General features: G+C 45.5%; 1 protein-coding gene across 1 annotated transcript; it reads left to right on the top strand.

Annotated features, from left to right (window-relative positions):
- The first annotated feature begins 1,971 nt into the window (after window positions 1-1,971).
- SPATA4 (spermatogenesis associated 4) lies at window positions 1,972-21,837 on the top strand. Its single transcript, XM_077279538.1, has 6 exons — window positions 1,972-2,189; window positions 9,971-10,100; window positions 10,172-10,290; window positions 16,885-17,105; window positions 19,769-19,894; window positions 21,619-21,837. The coding sequence occupies exons 1-6, from the start codon at window positions 2,086-2,088 to the stop codon at window positions 21,741-21,743; spliced, it is 825 nt and encodes a 274-aa protein (XP_077135653.1). The 5' UTR covers window positions 1,972-2,085; the 3' UTR covers window positions 21,744-21,837.
- Window positions 21,838-22,252: the final 415 nt, after the last annotated feature.

Here is a 22,252-nt window from a genome sequence, read left to right as displayed (position 1 = left end):
GGGGAACCCGTATCTGTCAGACACTGATGGCGTCAATGTGTGATCCTAGGTTAGCACCAGAGCATGCTGGGTAACACCTTATCCGAGCACACCAAAGATCCTCGGTTAGCACCAGAACATGCTGGGTAACACCTTATCCGAGTACACCGAAGATCCTCGGTTAGCACCAGAGCATGCTGGGTAACACCTTATCCGAGTACACCGAAGATCCTCGGTTAGCACCAGAGCATGCTGGGTAACACCTTATCAGAGCACACTGAAGATCCTCGGTTAGTACCAGAGCATGCTGGGTAACACCTTAACCGAGCACACCGAAGATCCTCGGTTAGCACCAGAGCATGCTGGGTAACACCTTATCCGAGCACACCGAAGACCCTCGGTTAGCACCAGAGCATGCTGGGTAACACCTTATCTGAGCAAGCCGAAGATCCTCGGTTAACGTCCGAGCATGCTGGGTAACACCTTATCTGAGGACGCCGAAGATCCTCGGTTAGCACCAGAGCATGCTGGGTAACACCTTATCTGAGCACGCCGAAGACCCTCGGTTAGCACCAGAGCATGCTGGGTAACACCTTATCCGGGCACGCTGAAGACCCTTGGTTAGCACCAGAGCATGCTGGGTAACACCTTATCTGAGCACACAGAAGACCCTCGGTTAGCACCAGAGCATGCTGGGTAACACCTTATCCGAGCACGCTGAAGACCCTTGGTTAGCACCAGAGAATGCTGGGTAACACCTTATCCGAGCACGCTGAAGACCCTTAGCACCAGAGCATGCTGGGTAACACCTTATCCGAGCACGCTGAAGAACCTTGGTTAGCACCAGAGCATGCTGGGTAACACCTTATCCCAGCAAGCTGAAGACCCTCGGTTAGCACCAGAGAATGCTGGGCAACACCTTATCTGAGCACACAGAAGACCCAAGGTTAGCGTCCGAGCATGCTGGGTAACACCTTATCTGAGCACGCCGAAGATCCTCGGTTAGCACCAGAGCATGCTGGGTAACACCTTATCTGAGCACGCCGAAGACCCTCGGTTAGCACCAGAGCATGCTGGGTAACACCTTATCCGAGCACGCCGAAGACCCTCGGTTAGCACCAGAGCATGCAGGGTAACACCTTATCCGAGCATGCTGAAGACCCTCGGTTAGCACCAGAGAATGCTGGGCAACACCTTATCTGAGCACACAGAAGACCCTAGGTTAGCACCAGAGCATGCTGGGCAACACCCTATCCGAGCACTCTGAAGACCCTTGGTTAGCACCAGAGCATGCTGGGTAGCACCTTATGTGAGCACGCTGAAGACCCTCGGTTAGCACAAGAGCATGCTGGGTAACACCTTAGCCGAGCACACTGAAGACCCTCAGCTAACACCAGAGCATGCTGGGCAACACCTTATCTGTGCACTCTGAATACCCTCGGTTAGTGCCCGAGCATGAGGGGTAACACCTTTTCCGAGCACACTGAAGACCCTCGGTTAGCAGTTCAGCATGCTGGGTAACACCTTATCTGAGCACACCGAAGACCCTCGGTTAGCACAAGAGCATGCGGGGTAACACCTTATCCGAGCACGCTGAAGACCCTCGGCTAACACCAGAGCATGCTGGGTAACACCTTATTCGAGCTTTTTCACCTATCACTAATCAGCAGGAATTCAGAAATTTACTTCATTCTCTGCATCCATTGTCACTCCACGCTACAGTGAGTAATGGCGTTACTCATACATAAAAAGTCCCATCCTACAGGGACATAATCCAAGCAAAAAAAAACGCAGCTCAAGAAACTATCCTGCAATGAAAGGGTTAAGAGACCGAGCTGACCGGCTACATACAAGCCGATCCTTCCCTGCGGGGTAATTACGTGCACAGACAGCAGGGGGCGCTCATGGCTGCACACTCCAATATGAAGCTGGATGTTATCTGTCTCTGCGTCATGTGATAACAATGAGCCCGCCCCACACTGATGACGTCATCGGCAGAGGGCAGGGTCCCTCATTGGTATACAGCCGTAGTCATAGTAACGGTTGCCCGGTTACACAGAACGCTGACTTTCCGGTGCGGTGGCAGAAGCGGCGTGTCCGGTCATAATGACGTCATATTCCGAGGACCCGAAAAAGAGCGGGGCCCCCAGAGACGTGCTGAAATGGCTGCAGAGCCTGGACCTCAGCTTCTCCCCCAAGAACTTCCGAAGGTATCTGCAGGGAATGCTGGGGGCGAGATGTGGTTCTCCTGCTATGGGGAACTACAGCTCCCAGCGTGCGGCCTCGCGGTATCTCGGTGTGTGGGCGCCAGCCCGGCCGGGGCACAGCGCTGCGGCGTCTCCTGTCAGGCCCTGTGCGGTCAGTGATTAACCCCTTACAGCAGGGATTGTCCCATACAGACCGGGGATCCTGGGAGGGAGGGTCCTAGAGGCCCCTACAGGGCTGCCTGCCACTAGAAACTGGTGCCCCATACTGGCAACATGTCCGGGCCCCCCTGAGACTCCGCCCAGGCTCCACCCCTCGGACCGTCCACAATCCCACCGCCCTCTCTTGGGAACACTGCACTTCTCAGTTCTCACCAATCACACAGAACACTTCCCATCACCAATCACACATATAACCGGCAGCTTTTGTTTTGGCCAAAAGATTTTTTAAGCCGCCACCACAACACGGTAGACACTTTTGTCCGGGCCCTACTCTGCTGTAACCTATTAAACATTTGTTAAAATATGCAATACAATTTAGGTATATTTTTATTTTTTTCAATTTTTAACCCCTTCCCGCCTGGCCCTTTTTCGTTTTTACGTTTTTCGCTCCCCTCCTTCCCAGAGCCATAACCTTTTTATTTTTCCGTCCATATGGCCATGTGAAGGCTTATTTTTTGCGGGACGAGTTGTACTTTTGAACGACACCATTGGTTTTACAATGTCTCGTACTAGAAAACGGGAAAAAAATTCCAAGTGTGGCGAAATTGCAAAAAAAGTGCAATCCCACACTTGTTTTTTGTTTGGCTTTTTTGCTAGGTTCACTAAATGCTAAAACTGACCTACCATTATGATTCTCCAGGTCAGTACGAGTTCATAGACACCTAACATGACTAGGTTATTTTTTATCTAAGTGGTGAAAAAAAAATTCAAAACTTTGCTAAAAAAAAAAAAAAAGCGCCATTTTCCGATACCCGTAGCGTCTCCATTTGTCGTGATCTGGGGCCGGGAGAGGGCTTATTTTTTGCGTGCTGAGCTGACGTTTTTAATGATAACACTTTTGTGCGGATACGTTCTTTTGATCGCCTGTTATTGCATTTTAATGCAAAAAAAGTAATTCTAGCGTTTCAAATTTTTTTCTCGATACGCTGTTTAGCGATCAGGTTAATGCTTTTTTTATTGATAGATCGGGCGATTCTGAACGCGACGATACCAAATATGTGTATATTTGATTTTTTTTGTTTTATTTTGGATGGGGCGAAGGGGGGGGGGTGATTTAAACTTTTATATATTTTTTCCATATTTTTAAACATTTTCTTTTACTTTTTCAAATGCTTCAATAGCCTTCATGGGAGAATAGAAGCTGGCATAGCCTGATCGGCTCTGCTACATAGCAGCGATCATCAGATCACTGCTATGTAGCTGAAATGCAGGCTTGCTATGAGCGCCGACCACAGGGGGGCGCTCAAAGCAGGCCGGCATCAGTAACCATAGATGTCTCAAGGACCTCTATGGTTACCATCCTGACGCATTGCCGATCATGTGACAGGGGTCGGCGATGCGCTCATTTCTGGCCGCGCGACCGGAAGCGTCGGTTAAATGCCGCTGTCAGCGTTTGCCGCCCCCGTGTCCAGCCTTCTGCCGCCTCGGGCCCCCCGGATCGCCGCTCTCAATAAATTAAAAGTTCTTCTTACCTGGCCACGCTCCTGCAGCAAAGCTCCCTCCACGCAGCTGAAGCACGCACTCACCGGCGACTGACAAAGTCAGACGTCGGCAACTGACAAAGTCAGACGTCGGCGACATGCGCGCTGTGGCTGACATCAGCTGCCAGCCTCCGATTGGCTGGCGGCTGTTAACTATAGCGTTAAACTGCCGCAGCACCGCTAAGGGCCCGGGTTAGCCTGCCGGTAGGGGTCTGGTGAGCAGATGAGACGGGGCCCGATGCGGGCCCCCTCTGCCTACTGGGCCCCATACGCCAGTCAGGGCAATAATGCCCTGATGTTGGCCCTGGTCCCCTGTATATGGAGCCATAGTGCCCCCTGTACATTATTATTATTTATTTATATAGCACCATTGATTCCATGGTGCTGTACATGAGAAGGGGTTACAGGTTACATACAAGTTACAGATATCACTTACAGTAAGCAAACTAACAATTACAGCCTGATACAGAGGGGTGATGACCCTGCCCTTGCGGGCTTACATTCTACAGGATGGTGGGGAAGGAGACAATAGGTTGAGGGTTGCAGGAGCTCCGGTGTTGGTGAGGTGGTAGCTTCAGTAGTGATGAGGAGGCAGCGGGGTCAGTGCAGGCTGTAGGCTTTCCTGAAGAGGTGGGTTTTCAGGTTCTGTCTGAGTGTGGTTGATAGTCGGACGTGTTGGGGCAAAGAATTCCAGAGGATGGGGGATATGCGGGAGAAGTCTTGGAGGAGGTCAGGTGAGGAGCGAATAAGTGTGGAGAGAAGGAGGACTGGAGATTAGGTGAGGGAAGATATCGGGAGATTAGTTCAGAGATGTACAGTGCCTAAAGGCCCCGTCTCACTAAGCGATTTACCAACGATCACGACCAGCGATACGACCTGGCCGTGATCGTTGGTAAGTCGCTGTGTGGTCGCTGGGGAGCTGTCACACAGACCGCTCTCCCCAGCGACCAACGATCAGGGGAACGACTTCGGCATCGTTGAAACTGTCATCAACGATGCCGAAGTCCCCCTGCAGCACCCGGTAACCAGGGTAAACATCGGGTTACTAAGCGCAGGGCCGCGCTTAGTAACCCGATGTTTACCCTGGTTACCAAAAAAAACAAACACTACATACTCGCCTTTCGGTGTCCAGGTCCCTTGCCGTCTGCTTCCTGCTCTGACTGAGCCGCCGTACACTGAGAGCGCAGCGGTGACGTCACTGCTGCGCTCTGCTCTCACTGTACGGCCGGCAGTCAGTGAGAGCAGGAAGCAGACGGCAAGGGACCTGACGGACATCAGAAGGCGAGTATGTAGTGTTTGTTTTTTTTTACATTTACGCTGGTAACCAGGGTAAACATCGGGTTACTAAGCGCGGCCCTGCGCTTAGTAACCCGATGTTTACCCTGGTTACCAGTGAAGACATCGCTGGATCGGTGTCACACACACCGATTCAGCAATGTCAGCGGGGCCTCAACGACCAAAAAAAGGTCCAGGCCATTCCGACACGACCAGCGATCTCGCAGCAGGGGCCTGATCGCTGGTACGTGTCACACATAGCGAGATCGCTATGGAGGTCGCTGTTGCGTCACAAAACTTGTGACTCAGCAGCGATCTCGCTAGCGATCTCGCTATGTGAGACGGGGCCTTAAAAGTAGTATTCAACCCCCTGCAGATTTAGCAGGTTTAGTAAGATGCAAATAAGTTAGAGCCTTCAAACTTCAAACAAGAGCAGGATTTATTAACAGATGCATAAATCTTACAAACCAAAAAGTTTTGTTGCTCAGTTAAATTTTTATAAATTTTGAACATAAAAGTGTGGGTCAATTATTATTCAACCCCTAGGTTTAATATTTTGTGGAATAACCTTTGTTTGCAATTACAGCTAATAATCATCTTTTATAAGACCTGATCAGGCCGGCACAGGTCTCTGGAGTTATCTTGGCCCACTCCTCCATGCAGATCTTCTCCAAGTTATCTAGGTTCTTTGGGTGTCTCATGTGGACTTTAATCTTGAGCTCCTTCCACAAGTTTTCAATTGGGTTAAGGTCAGGAGACTGACTAGGCCACTGCAACACCTTGATTTTTTGCCTCTTGAACCAGGCCTTGGTTTTCTTGGCTGTGTGCTTTGGGTCGTGGTCTTGTTGGAAGATGAAATGACGACCCATCTTAAGATCCTTGATGGAGGAGCGGAGGTTCTTGGCCAAAATCTCCAGGTAGGCCGTGCTATCCATCTTCCCATGGATGCGGACCAGATGGCCAGGCCCCTTGGCTGAGAAACAGCCCCACAGCATGATGCTGCCACCACCATGCTTGACTGTAGGGATGGTATTCTTGGGGTCGTATGCAGTGCCATCCAGTCTCCAAACATCACGTGTGTGGTTGGCACCAAAGATCTCGATCTTGGTCTCATCAGACCAGAGAACCTTGGACCAGTCAGTCTCAGAGTCCTCCAAGTGATCATGAGCATGAGTAGACGAGCCTTGACATGACGCTTTGAAAGTAAAGGTACCTTACGGGCTCGTCTGGAACGGAGACCATTGCGGTGGAGTACGTTACTCATGGTATTGACTGAAACCAATGTCCCCACTGCCATGAGATCTTCTCGGAGCTCCTTCCTTGTTGTCCTTGGGTTAGCCTTGACTCTTCGGACAAGCCTGGCCTCGGCACGGGAGGAAACTTTCAAAGGCTGTCCAGGCCGTGGAAGGCTAACAGTTGTTCCATAAGCCTTCCACTTCCGGATGATGCTCCCAACAGTGGCGACAGGTAGGCCCAACTCCTTGGAAAGGGTTTTGTACCCCTTGCCAGCCTTGTGACCCTCCACGATCTTGTCTCTGATGGCCTTGGAATGCTCCTTTGTCTTTCCCATGTTGACCATGTATGAGTGCTGTTCACAAGTTTGGGGAGGGTCTTAAATAGTCAGAAAAGGCTGGAAAAAGAGATAATTAATCCAAACATGTGAAGCTCATTGTTCTTTGTGCCTGAACTACTTCTTAATACTTTAGGGGAACCAAACAGAATTCTGGTGGGTTGAGGGGTTGAATAATAAATGACCCTCTGAAAAAACTTTTCACAATTTAAAAAAAAATAAACAAAGAAATAACATTCTTTTTTGCTGCAGTGCATTTCACACTTCCAGGCTGATCTACAGTCCAAATGTCACAATGCCAAGTTAATTCCAAATGTGTAAAGGTACCGTCACATTAAGCGACGCTGCAGCGATAGCGACAACGATGCCGATCGCTGCAGCGTCGCTGTTTGATCGCTGGAGAGCTGTCACACAGACCGCTCTCCAGCGACCAACGATGCCGAGGTCCCCGGGTAACCAGGGTAAACATCGGGTTGCTAAGCGCAGGGCCGCGCTTAGTAACCCGATGTTTACCCTGGTTACCAGCGTAAAAGTAAAAAAAACAAACAGTACATGCTCACCTGCACGCCCCCAGCCTCTGCTTCCTGACACTGACTGAGCTCCGGCCCTAACAGCAGAGCGGTGACGTCACCGCTGTGCTTTCACTTTCACTTTAGGGCCGGATCTCAGTCAGAGCAGGAAGCAGACGCTGGGGGACGCGCATGTAAGTATGTACTGTTTGTTTTTTTTACTTTTACGCTGGTAACCAGGGTAAACATCGGGTTACTAAGCGCGGCCCTGCGCTTAGTAACCCGATGTTTACCCTGGTTACCAGTGTAAAACATCGCTGGTATCGTTGCTTTTGGTGTCAAACACAACGATACACGGCGATCGGACGACCAAATAAAGTTCTGGACTTTATTCAGCGACCAGCGACATCACAGCAGGATCCTGATCGCTGCTGCGTGTCAAACTAAACGATCTCGCTAGCGAGGACGCTGCAACGTCACGGATCGCTAGCGATATCGTTTAGTGTGACGGTACCTTAAACCTGCTAAATCTGCAGGGGGTTGAATACTACTTGTAGGCACTGTATGGAGGAGACAGGTTTTGGATGGCTTTGTAGGTCAGTATTAGTAATTTGAACTGGATACGCTGAGGGAATGGGAGCCAGTGAAGAGATTTGCAGAGGGGAGAAGCGGAGGAGTAGCGAGGAGAGAGATGAATTAATTGGGCAGCAGAGTTAAGGACGGACTGGATGGGTGCGAGAGTGTTAGCAGGGATGCCACAGAAAATGATGTTGCTGTATTCGAGGCGGGAGATGATGAGGGCATGCACAAGCATTTTAGTATATTGGGCAAAACTGTCACTGTCAATGAAAAAGACCTGGGTGTATGGGTGGATGACAAACTCACGTTTAGTGGCCAGTGTCAGGCAGCTGCTACAAAGGCAAATAAAATAATGGGATGCATTAAAAGAGGCATAGATGCTCATGAGGAGAACATAATTTTACCTCTATACAAGTCACTAGTACGACCACACTTAGAATACTGTGCACAGTTCTGGTCTCCGGTGTATAAGAAAGACATAGCTGAACTGGAGCGGGTACAGAGAAGAGCGACCAAGGTTATTAGAGGACTGGGGGGTCTGCAATACCAAGATAGGTTATTACACTTGGGGCTATTTAGTTTGGAAAAACGAAGACTAAGGGGTGATCTTATTTTAATGTATAAATATATGAGGGGACAGTACAAAGACCTTTCTGATGATCTTTTTAATCATAGACCTGAGACAGGGACAAGGGGGCATCTTCTACGTCTGGAGGAAAGAAGGTTTAAGCATAATAACAGACGCGGATTCTTTACTGTAAGAGCAGTGAGACTATGGAACTCTCTGCCGTATGATGTTGTAATGAGTGATTCATTAATTAAATTTAAGAGGGGACTGGATACCTTTCTGGAAAAGTATAATGTTACACTAGATTCCTTGATAGGGCGTTGATCCAGGGAACTAGTCTGATTGCCATATGTGGAGTCGGGAAGGATTTTTTTTCCCCAATGTGGAGCTTACTCTTTGCCACATGGTTTTTTTTGCCTTCCCCTAGATCAACATGTTAGGGCATGTTAGGTTAGGCTATGGGTTAAACTAGATGGACTTAAAGTCTTCCTTCAACCTTAAATACTATGTTAATATGTTATTATTATTAGGCTATGTGCACATGTTAGGATTTCTTGCAGAAAATTCCTGAGAAAAACCTGAAATTTTCTGCAAGAAATCTGCATGCGTTTTTGCCGCGGTTTTGGTGCGTTTTTTTTCCGGACATTTCCCAATGCATTTTATAGTGGGAAATCCGCAAAAAACCCGCAAAATTAATGAACATGCTGCGTTTTTTACCGCGATGCGTTTTTTTCACGGAAAAAACGCATCATGTGCACAAAAATTGCGGAATTCATTCTAAATGATGGGATGCATATTGTATGCTGTTTTTTTGCGGTTTTATAGCGTTTTTATGGGGGAAAAACGAGAAAAAAAATGCAAAAAATCAGCAGTGTTTGCACACAGCCTAACACCTATTACATATTGGGATAGGATCTTGGAGATGGGAATACTCTTTAAATCCTTGAACCTTGAAATTAGGGCAACTTCTTCACGGAGTTTGCATGTCCTTCCCTACTATTCAGGGTAATTGTTTCTACGATTGGTCACGGTGTGCAGGTTACGGCATAGACGGTCGTTAGAAGTGATTTGTAGCCAGTGGGACCCCACCATGAGTCTGAGATTGGCTGAGTAGCAGGAGCCTCATTGTTGTGTACAGGGACTGATACCCTGCGCCACAGAATATGTTGTCACCATATAAATGACCTGACATAAATAGGAAAGGAATAATATTATCAAACACTTGTTAACCTCCAATTACCAGGGTTATGCTATAGACCCCTTTAATGACCACATACGGTCCTATGTTCACAAATCGATTTCCAGGCCCATGCTCCATTCAGTAGTCTAAGATTGCTGGACGGGAGCGGCGAGAATCACTTCTTACCTGATTGCATCCTCTGCTCTTCTCTTGATTAGCCAGCCTAGTTAGACCTCACATGTATCACTCCGCAATGATGATACGGAAGAGCCGGGGATCCCGGGAGGTAAGAGGCGGTTCTCGCTACTCCCGTCCAGTGCCCATAGATTACGTACGTAGCCAATGGACCAGGGTCCTGTGAGCTAATTTGTCCCAGGGCTAATTAATAGTATTGCTTACTTAGAGACCTCTCGAATGGATATACCACTGCAGAGATCTTCTCCTGGTATTACCCCGATGACATCCAGATGCATTCGTTTGACAATGGAACTTCACTCCCTGCAAAATTAGGGAACTGGTCACTAATAGAGAAGGTAAGAGCTCCCCATTCTTCACGCTCTGACACAGGCAGGGTAAGACTCTAATCCTTCTGTTATCTTCTCAGTTCTTCATGAAGAAGAAACTAAATGTTTCCAAGGAATTAATCGATGGGACAATACACTGCAAACCTGGAGCAGCTGAAATCCTGGTGCAAGAAATCTATGTAATGTTAACGCACAGAAGGTGAGCTGTGCTAGTGGTGCCCGTCCCCAAAATACAGGAGCACCGCTTCAGGAGGACAATGAAGACAATGTGTTAATGGCGTTCCTTGTTGTCTACTGTAAACCGGGGTATGCCAGTTCTGCCAAGCAGTGGAGGATATTACCTGCTATTCATTAGGAAGTCTGGAGAGCAGTGGGGGAACAGGGAGACAACTTTTTTCTTTTTATATTTTCTGGACAACTTATACCGAAATCATTCACAGCCAACATTTTTTTCACATACATAAAGACATACATACATTGATACTGTACAATAGTTTTAGTCAGGTGTGGAAAAAATGATGCAAAGTAAAAATGCCTTAAAAAGAAAGTGTTCATAAGTCATGTTTATTAATTAATGAAATGCAAAGTGAATAAACCAAAGAGAAATCTAAATCAAACCAATATTTGGTGTGACCACTCATGTTCAAAAGAGCATCAATTCTTGTAGATTCAGATAAAAAAAAGTCAGAGAGATGTAGGATTATAGTCAGATGTATAAGTAATTTATACTAAGCAGTAAGCAGGTGATAATGATCATTTTCATATGGAGGTAGAAACACAGTCATTAACTGAAACAAACAGCTGTGTAGGAAGCTTTAACAGTGAGAAATAGTTACAAAAGTGAGGAGGCTGAGGCTGAGCTTAGCAACAAAACACAAGGTAGCTATACTGCATCAGCAAAGTTTTTTTAGGCATAAATTTCAAAGCAGCCTGTGCCATCAGGATGCGCTGTTCATGTTCTGTAGATGAAACAGCAAGAAATGGGCAACACTAAGGACTGTAGACGCAGTGGCCGGTCAATGAAACTTAGTACAGCAGATGAAAGACACATCATTCTTGTATCCCTTCGAAATTGGAAGATGTCCAGCAATTACATCAGTTCAGAACTGGGAGCAACCAGTGGTACCCAGCTGCACTCATTTATTGCTCAGAGAATTCTGGACTAAAACCATACCTTAAACATGGAAACAAGGCCAAGTGACTCAACTATTGCTGAAAATATGGTGTCTTCAGGCAGCAGTGAAACATGGTGGAGGTTCCCTTCAAGTTGGATACTGCATTTCAGCCTATAAAATTGGAGATTGTCAGGATTAATGGTGTCCTCAATGCTGAAAAAAACTGGTTAATACTTATTCATTATGCAGCACCATCAGGGAGGCGTCTGACTGTCTCCAAATGTATTATGCAGCAAGACAACAACCCCAAGCATACAGAAAAAATAACTATCTCCAGTATAAAGCAAAACAAGGAGTCCTAGTGATTATATGGCCTCACAGAGTCCTGATCTCAACATCATCAAATCTGTTTGGGATTACATGAACAGACAGGTGTGTATAAGTCTACATGCACAGATCTGTGGTTGGTTCTCCAAGTCGTTTGTAACATCCTTCCTGGTGAGTTTCTTCACAAACTGTGTGCGAGTGCACCTAGAAGTATTGATGTCTCGAAGATAATGGGTGAGCCCACCCAATATTGATTTGATTTAGATTTCTCTTTTTTGTTCACTGCATTTTCTTAATTGATAACAATGAATTAACAACATTTCTATTTTTTAAACCATTCATACTTAGAAGCATTTTTTTCGACAGCTGCCTGAAACGTTTGCACTGTAGTGTGTCTGTAGGTGAAAACGCTGATATGAAGACCATAGTAGCAATTACCAAATTAGCAATTACCAAATTATAGACTGTAAAAAAAAAAAAAGAAAAAAAAAAAAAGGTGCTTTTATGGACTGTCCAGAAATTTCAAGACAGTTGACAACCCTGCTGCAAATGTTTGGGGTATCCTTTTAGATTTCCAAGTCAAGGACAGTAGTATAAAAGCTACAGCTATATGCTTTACATACACTTTGCCTATTCATTACTTACATTCATTATAATTTATATTTTAAGGCCTTTTGATACAGGAGATGCATGGTATATATGATTTAGGAGACAACTTTGCCGCCCTAGATATCACTGCATGCAACCGGTCTGGGACTTTACAGTCAAATCAAAGTTCCTAAATTCACTTGAATATCTAAGTCGCAGACAACCCCCCTTTAACCTTCTGGTGTGGGGGTCCTGCTGACTGCACATCACATCTAATGACCTCCTGAGAGAATTGACTCCATGATTTTTTTGAAGATGGGGCAGATTCATAAAGTTAAATGTGCCATAATTTTGTCCCAAACTTTACCAAAACCTGTCTGTCATGACTTGCATCATATTTGCTATGATTTCTTTGAAAATATCTGTGTTTTGCTCAAGCAGGAGTTTGGTCGAGCTGAAAATAGGTATGACCTATCGTGCAGTACTGTACGCTGATATTGTGGTGTACATTTCTGGCACCTAGTCAGCCAAATAATAGTCTTAAAATACGCCAGATTTATAAAGCCGCATGAACCACTTTGTCAAATCTGGTGCATTTTAAGACTGACTAGGGTTAAGGTTGAACTAAGAGTTAGACATTTTTGATAAATCTGCCCCAGTACCTTTATTTTACAATATCCACTTGATACAAACACCAGATATTCATATTAAAGTTTAGTTGATACATTGCTTGCTCCAGTCGGACAAGAAAGATTTCCGCTATCTTGACCTGTGGAATATTTTACGTGACACAAATAATCTCAAAGCTCTCCATGGAAAGCGGGTTTTCATGGCTGTCACCTTTTATCATGATCAGACAGTTGCCCAGACATGTTCTGTGGGATTATTGTTATACATTTTTTATAGCGCCATTTATTCCATGGCGCTTTACATGTGAAAAGGGGGCAAATATAGACAAATACAATAAACATGAGCAAAAAACAAGGCACGAACAGGTACAGAAGGAAGGAGGACCCTGCCCACGAGGGCTCACAGTCTGCAGGTGAAGGGTGAGGATACACTAGGAGAGGATAGAGCTGGTCGTGCGGCGGTTCAGTAGGTTGAGAGTCACTGCAGGAAGTAGGCTTGTCGGAAGAGGTGAGTCTTCAGGTTTTTTTTGAAGGTTTCTATGGTAGGCAAGAGTCTGATGCGTTGTGGTAGAGAGTACCAGTGTATGGAGGAAGCACGGGTGAAGTCTTGGATGCGGTTGTGGTATTATGCCACATTTTGTTCAGCTGCCCATCTAAGAATGATGGACAAAGACCTCAATATTCTCATTTGCTAAACACAACAGCCACTTTGTTCATGGATGATAGAGCTCTGCCACAACTGACGAAAAGACCTAAGACTGGCAGAGAAGTCATCTGGGAGCTTCCATGGGCCAGTCAGTCTCCTAACGTGAACAGGATAGCAGAACTCATTGATAATTAAGGGTTAATATGCACATTTATCATTTGTATGAAGTTGATACTATGAAATAAACGATCAGGGAGGCTATTCACTTATGGGTTGTCTTTGTACAACAACTGTCAAAAATGTTTGCTGTAAGTCACACAGCCCTTTTAGCTTTCAATATAAAGGTATACAACTTATGCCATGCATGATACTTGCCTGTTCTCGCCTTTTTTTTTTTTTTTTTTACAGGCCAATCAATGCTCTAAAATAGTCACACAAAAGCCAATTAGTCGTAATGCTCGATTGAAAGCTCCTATAGTTTGAACATAGTCACCATGTATCCAAAGCCTTATGTTGTGATACTGTTGTCTAGAACAAAATTGAAAAACGTGCAGGTTGGTGCTGACAGAAGCGCGTCACCTCCAAGTTATTTATTTCTGACTAATACCACACCAATAAGTACAACCACATGTACAACATCATATAAATTCAGATTACTACTAGTCCTAGTGCAATCATTCTGGATTAATATGTGAATTGCTATCATCTTTTTATCAGCGTCCTTAATGGGAACTTGTCAGGTTTTGAAAAGCTCCTTACCTGCAGGTATAGTGGTAATCTGTAGCTACATTGTGTTTATATCCTGTGTATCTGACGTATTTACAGAGCGGATACAGGGAGAAAATGAAGTTATAACCTCCCTGTAGCCACTTGCTTCCAGTGATCGAGGCGATGCATAGGGCGGTCACAGTCACCGCAACTGCAATCACTCCCTGACACTGACTGACAGCCTTTTCTGTACAGATGCTCTGTAGCGCAGGTGTCACGATCCATTTTTGGATTTGTGGCAACTCTGGTTCCACTGTTTTAAATGTAGCTTTTTTCCTTTTAGCACAGTGAGGGTTAATGTCAGTTTTTCCCTGCTGGCAATGTGCTGTAACTGCTGAGCAACTGATGTGGGTGGTAACCACTCCCACCATCCTTTAAATGATCACCTGATACATCAGCTGACTGTTGGTGACAGAGTTTCTTTATGGAGACAAGCCGTGCAGTTGCAGCTCTCTGGTGTCAGCTACTTCTGGTGTTTGGAGTCCTGTTTCTGTGTCATCTGCGGTGTGGAGCTTTGCACCGGTGTATGGAAGCTGAGGGTATGTGCACACATTGCGGATTTGCAGCAGTTTTCCATCAGGTTTAATGTACCAAGCAGCATTTTACACCTGCTCCTCAATAGGAATCCGCAGGTGAAATCCGCACAAAAAACGCTGCAAATCTGTGGTAAATCCGCGGGTAACCCACAGTGCGTTTTACCTGCGTATTTTTCAAACACTGAGCTGAAAAATCTGCACAGAAATCCGCAACATGGGCACATAGCCTAAGTGTTGTGTTTATTCCTTGTCCCTTTCGTGTTTGTCACTGTCCCGTGTGGTACTATCTGCAGTAGTGACGCTAGTGCCCCTTGCCCGCCAGTGCACTGACGAGGGCAGTGCTAGGTGACAGCGAGGGACGAGGTTCCTGACTGCAGTGGGGGGAAGAACCCACTTAGGGTGGTAGGGGAGTGCAGGGATAGGCTCAGGATTGAGCTCAAGTGGTGACCATCCCTCATTTGCCTATCGGTAGGGCCTTTGTCATGGTTCCCAATGGCAAGGGAACGTCAGAGAACTTAAATAACAGACTAGCTCTTGGGTGATGGAATCTCGAGCTGACCGTGAGCTAAACCTACCACACAACTAACAGTGGCCGGGTGGCGTACCTGCGTTTTATCCCTAGACGCCTAGCGCCAGCCGGAGAACTAACTAACCCTAATAGAGGAAAAAACAGACCTGGCTTACCTCTAGGGAAATTCCCCCAAAAAGGAGACAGAAGCCCCCCACATATATTGACGGTGAGTTCAGAGGAAAAGACATACGCAGTATGAAGGTAGGTTCAGCAAAGCGAGGTCCGCTTACTAGATAGTAAGAAGATACAATAGGGAACTTCACGGTCAGCTGAAAACCCTATTAAAATACCATCCAGAAATTACTTTAAGACTCATGTATCAACTCATGACACCGGAGTGGTAATTTCGGCCCACAAGAGCTTCCAGCTACAGAAACATAACATAACTGTGAACTGGAACAAAAATGCAAACAAACTTAGGACTAAGAGTCCAACTTAGCTGATAGTAGTCTAGAAGCAGGAACATGCAACAGAAAGGCTCTGGTTACATTGATGGCCGGCACTAGAATAACTGAGCAGCAAGGCTAAATAGGATACTCCCACATCCTGATGGAAACAGGTGAACAGAGAAAGTGAAGCACACAAGTCCAGTACCACCAGCGACCACCGGGGGAGCCCAAAAACCAAATTCACAACAGGCCTTCCTCTCCCCATTTGCATCCCGTTGTGTGTGTTGCACCGTCCGCTGACCAACCCCCGTTGGGTCTTGTCACATCGTGACCACAGGCTGTTAAAGGGAACCTGTCATCCCTCCAGGCGTTTGTAACTAAAAGAGCCACCTTGTGCAGCACTAATGCTGCATTCTGACAAGGTGGCTCTTTTAGTTCTGGTCCCTGCGAACGCTGCAATAATCACTTTTATAATGTGCCCCTCATACCTTGAAATCGCCAGGGGGGCAGGTCTTTCCCCCCTAACACAGACGCACCACAGCCGTCACTCAGGGCCTCTGCGCGCCGCCTCCTCCTTCATTAGCGTCCCCGGCGCCTGCGCTGTAAGTTTTTTTTTCCGGGCATGCACCGTTGCACTGCCCTTCGAATTTACAGTGCAGGCGCTGGGGACGCTAATGAAGGAAGGGCAGGCGGCGCCCTGAGCGACGGCTGTGGTGCGTCTGTGTTGGGGGGGGGGGGGGAAGACCTGCCCCCCTGGCGATTTCAAGGTATGAGGGGCACATTATAAAAGCGATTATTGCAGCGTTGGCAGGGACCAGAACTAAAAGAGCCACCTTGTCAGAATGCAGCATTACTGCTGCACAAGGTGGCTCTTTTAGTTACAAACGCCTGGGGGGGTGACAGGTTCCCTTTAATCATTGTGTAAGGGAGTGATTACAGCCGGGGTGACTGTTATCTGCACTGCCTCGATCACTGGAAGTAAGTAGCTACAGGGAGGATATAATTTAATTTTCTCCCTGTATCCGCTCTTTCAGTATACTGTCTACACAGGATATAATCACAATGTGACTGAAGATTACCTCTGAATCTAGATATGACTGGTTCTCTAACACTCTGTATATAGCAATAGCATGTATCCACAAGGAATGAGGTTAGTGGAGAGGACTCATAATGAAAATTGTACAAGGTTCCTATATTTTATACATAGTTGTAACTTTTATTAAGGGTCAAAACCATCCAGGACAATGAAGTAGACTTCACAGATCGACATTACCAGGATGGCCTGCCTATGGTGGCACGGTCTACAGCAACAAAAGCCGTGAAATCCAATATCACCCTGAGCGAAATCCTGGCCGAGCCAGACAATGACGTCAACAAGCAGAAGGTGCAAGCAGTGCTCGATATCCACCTGCAGCAGAGACAGCAGGACAGGATTGCCGACCCAAGTGAGTAAGACGCAGACACGGTGCCACGTGACTGAATGTTTGTAGTGGGAGAAGAGGCTTTGTATTAGGCCGGCGTCACACTGGCGTATTGCATCCGATGCGAGAGCATCGGATGCGATATGCTAATGACCCTCGGCTCATGCTCGCAGCAGAGCAGGAGCCGAGTGTCATGCGTCTGTGCTCCGATTCTCTCGCACAGGGAGGATAGGAGCACAGCTGCGGAGGAGGCGGAGAAATGAATTTCTCCATCTCCTCCATTGCCGGGGTCCGCTTATAATGCACATCACTCGGATGATATCCAAGTGATGTGCGTTGTCTCACTCACCCATAGTCTTATATGGGTGCGAGTGAGCCCAGAGTTTTCCTCGGCATGCTGCGATTGTCTCGGACCGAGGAAAACGGCCGACAAAAAGTCGGCTGGTGGGAGCTGCCCCATAGCTGAACATTGGTCCGAGTGCAATGCGATTTTTTATCGCATTGCACTTGGCCGTTTAAAACACCAGTGTGACACCAGCCTTAGTAAGGAAAATGGTTTAGCATCTTTTTCTTTCAAGAAACAGCTGTGTGCATTGTGCTCGCCGTGAATTGTATTTCGCTTTGCTATTTGACAAAATTTCCTTTTGATAGATCATAATTAAGGCTCATTCACACGTATGTTTTTTCACGTGTGAGAAAAACGAACTGATTATTTTGATCAGAGTGTAGAATGAGTGTCATCCATTTTTCTCATACGTGGAGAAATTTGAGTCCATTTAATTGCATTGGCAATTTTTATCTGACCCTCTGATGAAAATCGGACATGTCTCCCCAATTTTCACAGACATGTGAATAGCTTTCTAAACTATCCCAGGTACCAGTACTATCCACGATAAACACAGATAGCATTATTACGTGAAAATCAGACATCTTAGGCTACTTTCACACTAGCGTTTTTTTTGCATACGTCACAATGCGTCGTTTTGGCGAAAAAACGCATCCTGCAAAGTCGTCTGCAGGATGCGTTTTTTCCCCATAGACTAACATTAGCGACGCATTGCGACTTATTGACACACGTCGCAACCGTCGGGCGACAGTTGTGACGGACCGCCGACAGCAAAAAAGTTACATGTAACGTTTTTTTGTGCCGACGGTCCGCCATTTCCGACCGCGCATGCGCGGCCGGAACTCTGCCCCCGCCTCCCCGCACCTCACAATGGGCAGCGGATGCGTGGAAAAACAGCATCTGCTGCCCCTGTTGTGCGGTGCTTGCACAGTATGCGTCGGGGCAGCTGATGCGTGGAAAAACAGCATCTGCTGCCCCCGTTGTGCGGCGCTTGCACAGTATGCGTCGGGCCGACGCAGCGCGACGGCCCCGAACCGACGCTAGTGTGAAATTAGCCTTAATGAAGCCTTTAAGTGGGTTTACATGTATCAGATTTGCTGCAGAAAATTTCCAGATCAAATTCAGAAACAGCCACAACCCAGTGATGACAAATCAGTCAAACTGAATGGATTTTAGTGCAGAAATGTATGGGTATTTCCCTGCTGAGAAAATCCGAGCTTATTGAAAGAAAGCTATACTGCATCCCGTATCACTCCAAGTCCACCACTGATCCCTGCACATCCAGCCCCCCGTCATGTCATTGTCCTGATGATGATCCTCATGGCCTATACTGTAGGGCCACGTGCACACAGCACATCATTGCTGCAATCCAGATCTACAAAGAAATGTTGTGGACCAGAGATCTGATGCCAGGAGAGTGATTTGATTGTGGATTCCTTTATCCTCATCTTCAGTGGAGAAAACTACAACAAATCCTAGTTCATTCTGCAGACGCGTGCCCTAACGTTATTACACTACAGAACCGGATGGGAAAAAATTCTAAGAGGTAGATGAAGGTACTGTGAAGGCCCCCCGCATGTCTACTGGCACCTATTACACCTCTGTATAGTACAGCCATTAATTTGATGGCGGTGCTGTTAGTTTTTTTTTTTCCAGTAGTATCTTTCTATAATTTTAGAGAGCAGGCGGCTTCCAAACGAAGCCGCTCATAGAATGGACGTTATGTCCTTTAACTGCTTCACCGTTTTCGCACCACGAAGCGATTAAAAAGTGGCAAAAGACATGACGTTTATACATTGCTGGGCATTGTGTTCATTTTTCTGTCTGCTTCTTCATGCGGATTCCAAGTCGAATGTTCCTGAGAAATAAGTCCTGTGCATATACTGAAGGTCTCCTTCACACCGGTGTATTTGTCACTTATATTTCTTCCATGTTATACAGATTGAAGAACGATACTAATATAAACCTACAGAGCTATTCACATCGACATTTTTCTTCCATATCTGGTGATCCATTTTACAGATAGACTGTACGTATAATATGGATGCCTCAGTATCTGATCAGTTTTTGCATTTATAGCAAGAAAGTTGTTGTTGAATATAAAAATAGCAATAAATGAAAATACAAAAGCAAAATGTTCTCCAATACTGATGCATCTTGCTTCATTATAAGTCCGTATACCAGATCCAAGTTACAGCGTATGAAATACAGTCATGTAAGAGGCTTCACTCAGGAAAGTATCCAAAAATGATCGGAATAGATACAATGCATTTCTGTGTAGCAGATCATGACTGAAATGTTTTTTTTCGTACTTTTGTATTTTATTTCTTTTCTCTTCCAGAAAGATTTAATGTGAAACAATCACTTGGCGAGCGCGCCATTCGTCTCATGCCTTCATCTAATCAAAACCAAAGCGAGAGCAGTCTAACAAACAGGTCATCGTCCTCCTCCTTGTCCTCCGGCTCTAGTGAGTACTTAGAAAAAACGTCAGAAACATTTCTGAAATCTCTGACATAGTGAATGAGCCACTCATGATTAGTTGTGATATAAATCCAGGCACACCAAGGTCTTACCATTCCTAACACCTGTATTATAGTCCACATCTGCAATAAAGGGGGTTTTCAGGCTTACGACAAAAGTCTGCAGTCATTCTATGTGCGCTGTGCACACTGTCACGATTACCCAATATTCCCAGTGATTATGGATGATCATGTGGTCGGACGTATACGATTTGCATAATTGTGATCATGTGTGGACTAGCCATAATAGCCCAGCAATAGCCCAGTGAGCAGGAAGCAAGAGGTCACAGGATCGACATAAGACTAGTTGGCATGTGACCACAATTATGCACATAACATACATGTGGTCATGTGACCGCCCTCTTTCACCAGGGAAAACTGGGGAATCGCGACAGTGTGCGTATCGCCCACTGTGACAGGTTTGTCAAACAGAAAAACTGAGCAGCACATCCAAACTAGTGTGTACAGGTGCCAGCTAAGACAATGATTCTAAGGGAAAATAGAACTGCATTCTGAAATATTAAGAATATTATATTTAGAAAATTGGAATTGCATTACTGTCATAGAAAATAGAAAAATGGCACATTATTTACATATGGAATATTGGAAAATTAGAACCACAATATTGCTATAGAAAAATTAGAGTAAAAAGAAGGTAGTTAGTGCATAGATTGGCTAATATAAGTAAGCCCAATAGCCATCATCAAGGCGTCCTTCATTGTTGGGTCCCTGTCCTGATAAGACACCTCTCCTTGACTAAGAAGCCTACAATTTATAGGGCAGCCTCATGCTGATGGGAGTAGGACTGCCTTAATGTGGTGTTTCTCTGTTTTCTACAGCAATAGTGCACTTCCAATTTTCTGAATTTATTATTTACGCAAAACTGAGAAAGCTACCATACTGCAGCATTGAAGGGCACCCTTATACCGCAATGTCACTTTGTGTTTATCATAACATGTTTTACCTTTATATGACGACTGGACCTATCTGGGCCAAATTCAGACAATTCGGAAGGTTTTATACCAGGTTTCGTATCTTTTGGATCTACTGTTCTAGAGATATTCTCCAGAAAACATTACACAAAATTAGTTTACCATATTTTTCAGACTATAAGACACTTTTTAGCAGGAGAAACGCTTGCTAAAGAGTGTATGCATATGCAGCAGAGCTGTGTGTATAATACACACTGCAGAGAAATAGTAACAATAGATCTAATGCCTCCATATTTTACCCTAGTGCATTAATATTAGTAACAATGACCTCTTCACTTTACACCACCAAGGAAGGTTAAATAAGTAAGAAATGTTTTTCCTATTTTCTGCTGTTTTAAGCAGGGGTGTGTCTCATGATAAGGTGCGTCTTATAGTCGCAAAAGTATGGTAATTTACCACCAAATGACGGGAACCAATCTGCCCCAAATCAAACACAAAAGCAAAGATTAGTTTACAACCAAATAACTGAACGAATATGCTCCAAATTTGCCACATAGATAAATCTGGCACTTCAGAAGGTTTTAGACCGGATTTCAGTTCTAGGACCTACCATGCTCTACATATTCACAAAAAAAATCTGAATATAAAAGATTTGTCTTTTCAGGACACCGCTAAAGAGACGTAAAATGTCTTGCTTGTTAGTGTGACAGCTCAGTCTTCTCTCATATCTGTGTCTACAGGTCAGACTGATATCAGAAGTAAAACAAGTGTCAGTTTCAAAGAAATCAAAGTGAACCAAGGAGATAGAAGCTACGTGTCCTCCAGCGTGAGCTCAGCATCACCCTCCACATTAAGTGCACCTTGACCTGAAACATATGTGCAGCCATAATTCACTGTGATTTCTTACCACTCATTGCACGATTTATGGTCTGAGGGTAAATAAAATGCAGTTATTCCCATGAGCAAATTTATTATTTTCTAAAATGTCAAATGTAAATCACAAGAATCTCAAAGTCATTATAGAAAAACGAAAGCCAAGTATGAAGATTGCCCTCCATGCAGCGCAATGAACGCCACATTCTGTGTATGCAAAAAGTCAATCCAACTACGATTGCATGGAAACTACAGGAACCTTCAGAATTTTTGTTGCAGATTACTTCTTGCCTCTATCTGCGGGGGATACATGGCCATTCACATGATGTCACTATATTGATGGTATCAAGGAAATTATCGCTTATTATGTCAGAATCAGTACTTCATTCTTGTATGAGGAAGAAGTGGTACAGGCACTCACTGTCCCATTTATGTCATTTATTTGGAAATCACATAAAAACAGCAAGGAAATGTGAAGAGGAGACACAAAAGACGACGGCC

This window comes from Ranitomeya variabilis, chromosome 1 (genome assembly GCF_051348905.1).
Source record: "Ranitomeya variabilis isolate aRanVar5 chromosome 1, aRanVar5.hap1, whole genome shotgun sequence".
Lineage (NCBI taxonomy): Eukaryota > Metazoa > Chordata > Amphibia > Anura > Dendrobatidae > Ranitomeya > Ranitomeya variabilis.
This window is presented reverse-complemented; position numbering and strand designations above follow the sequence as displayed.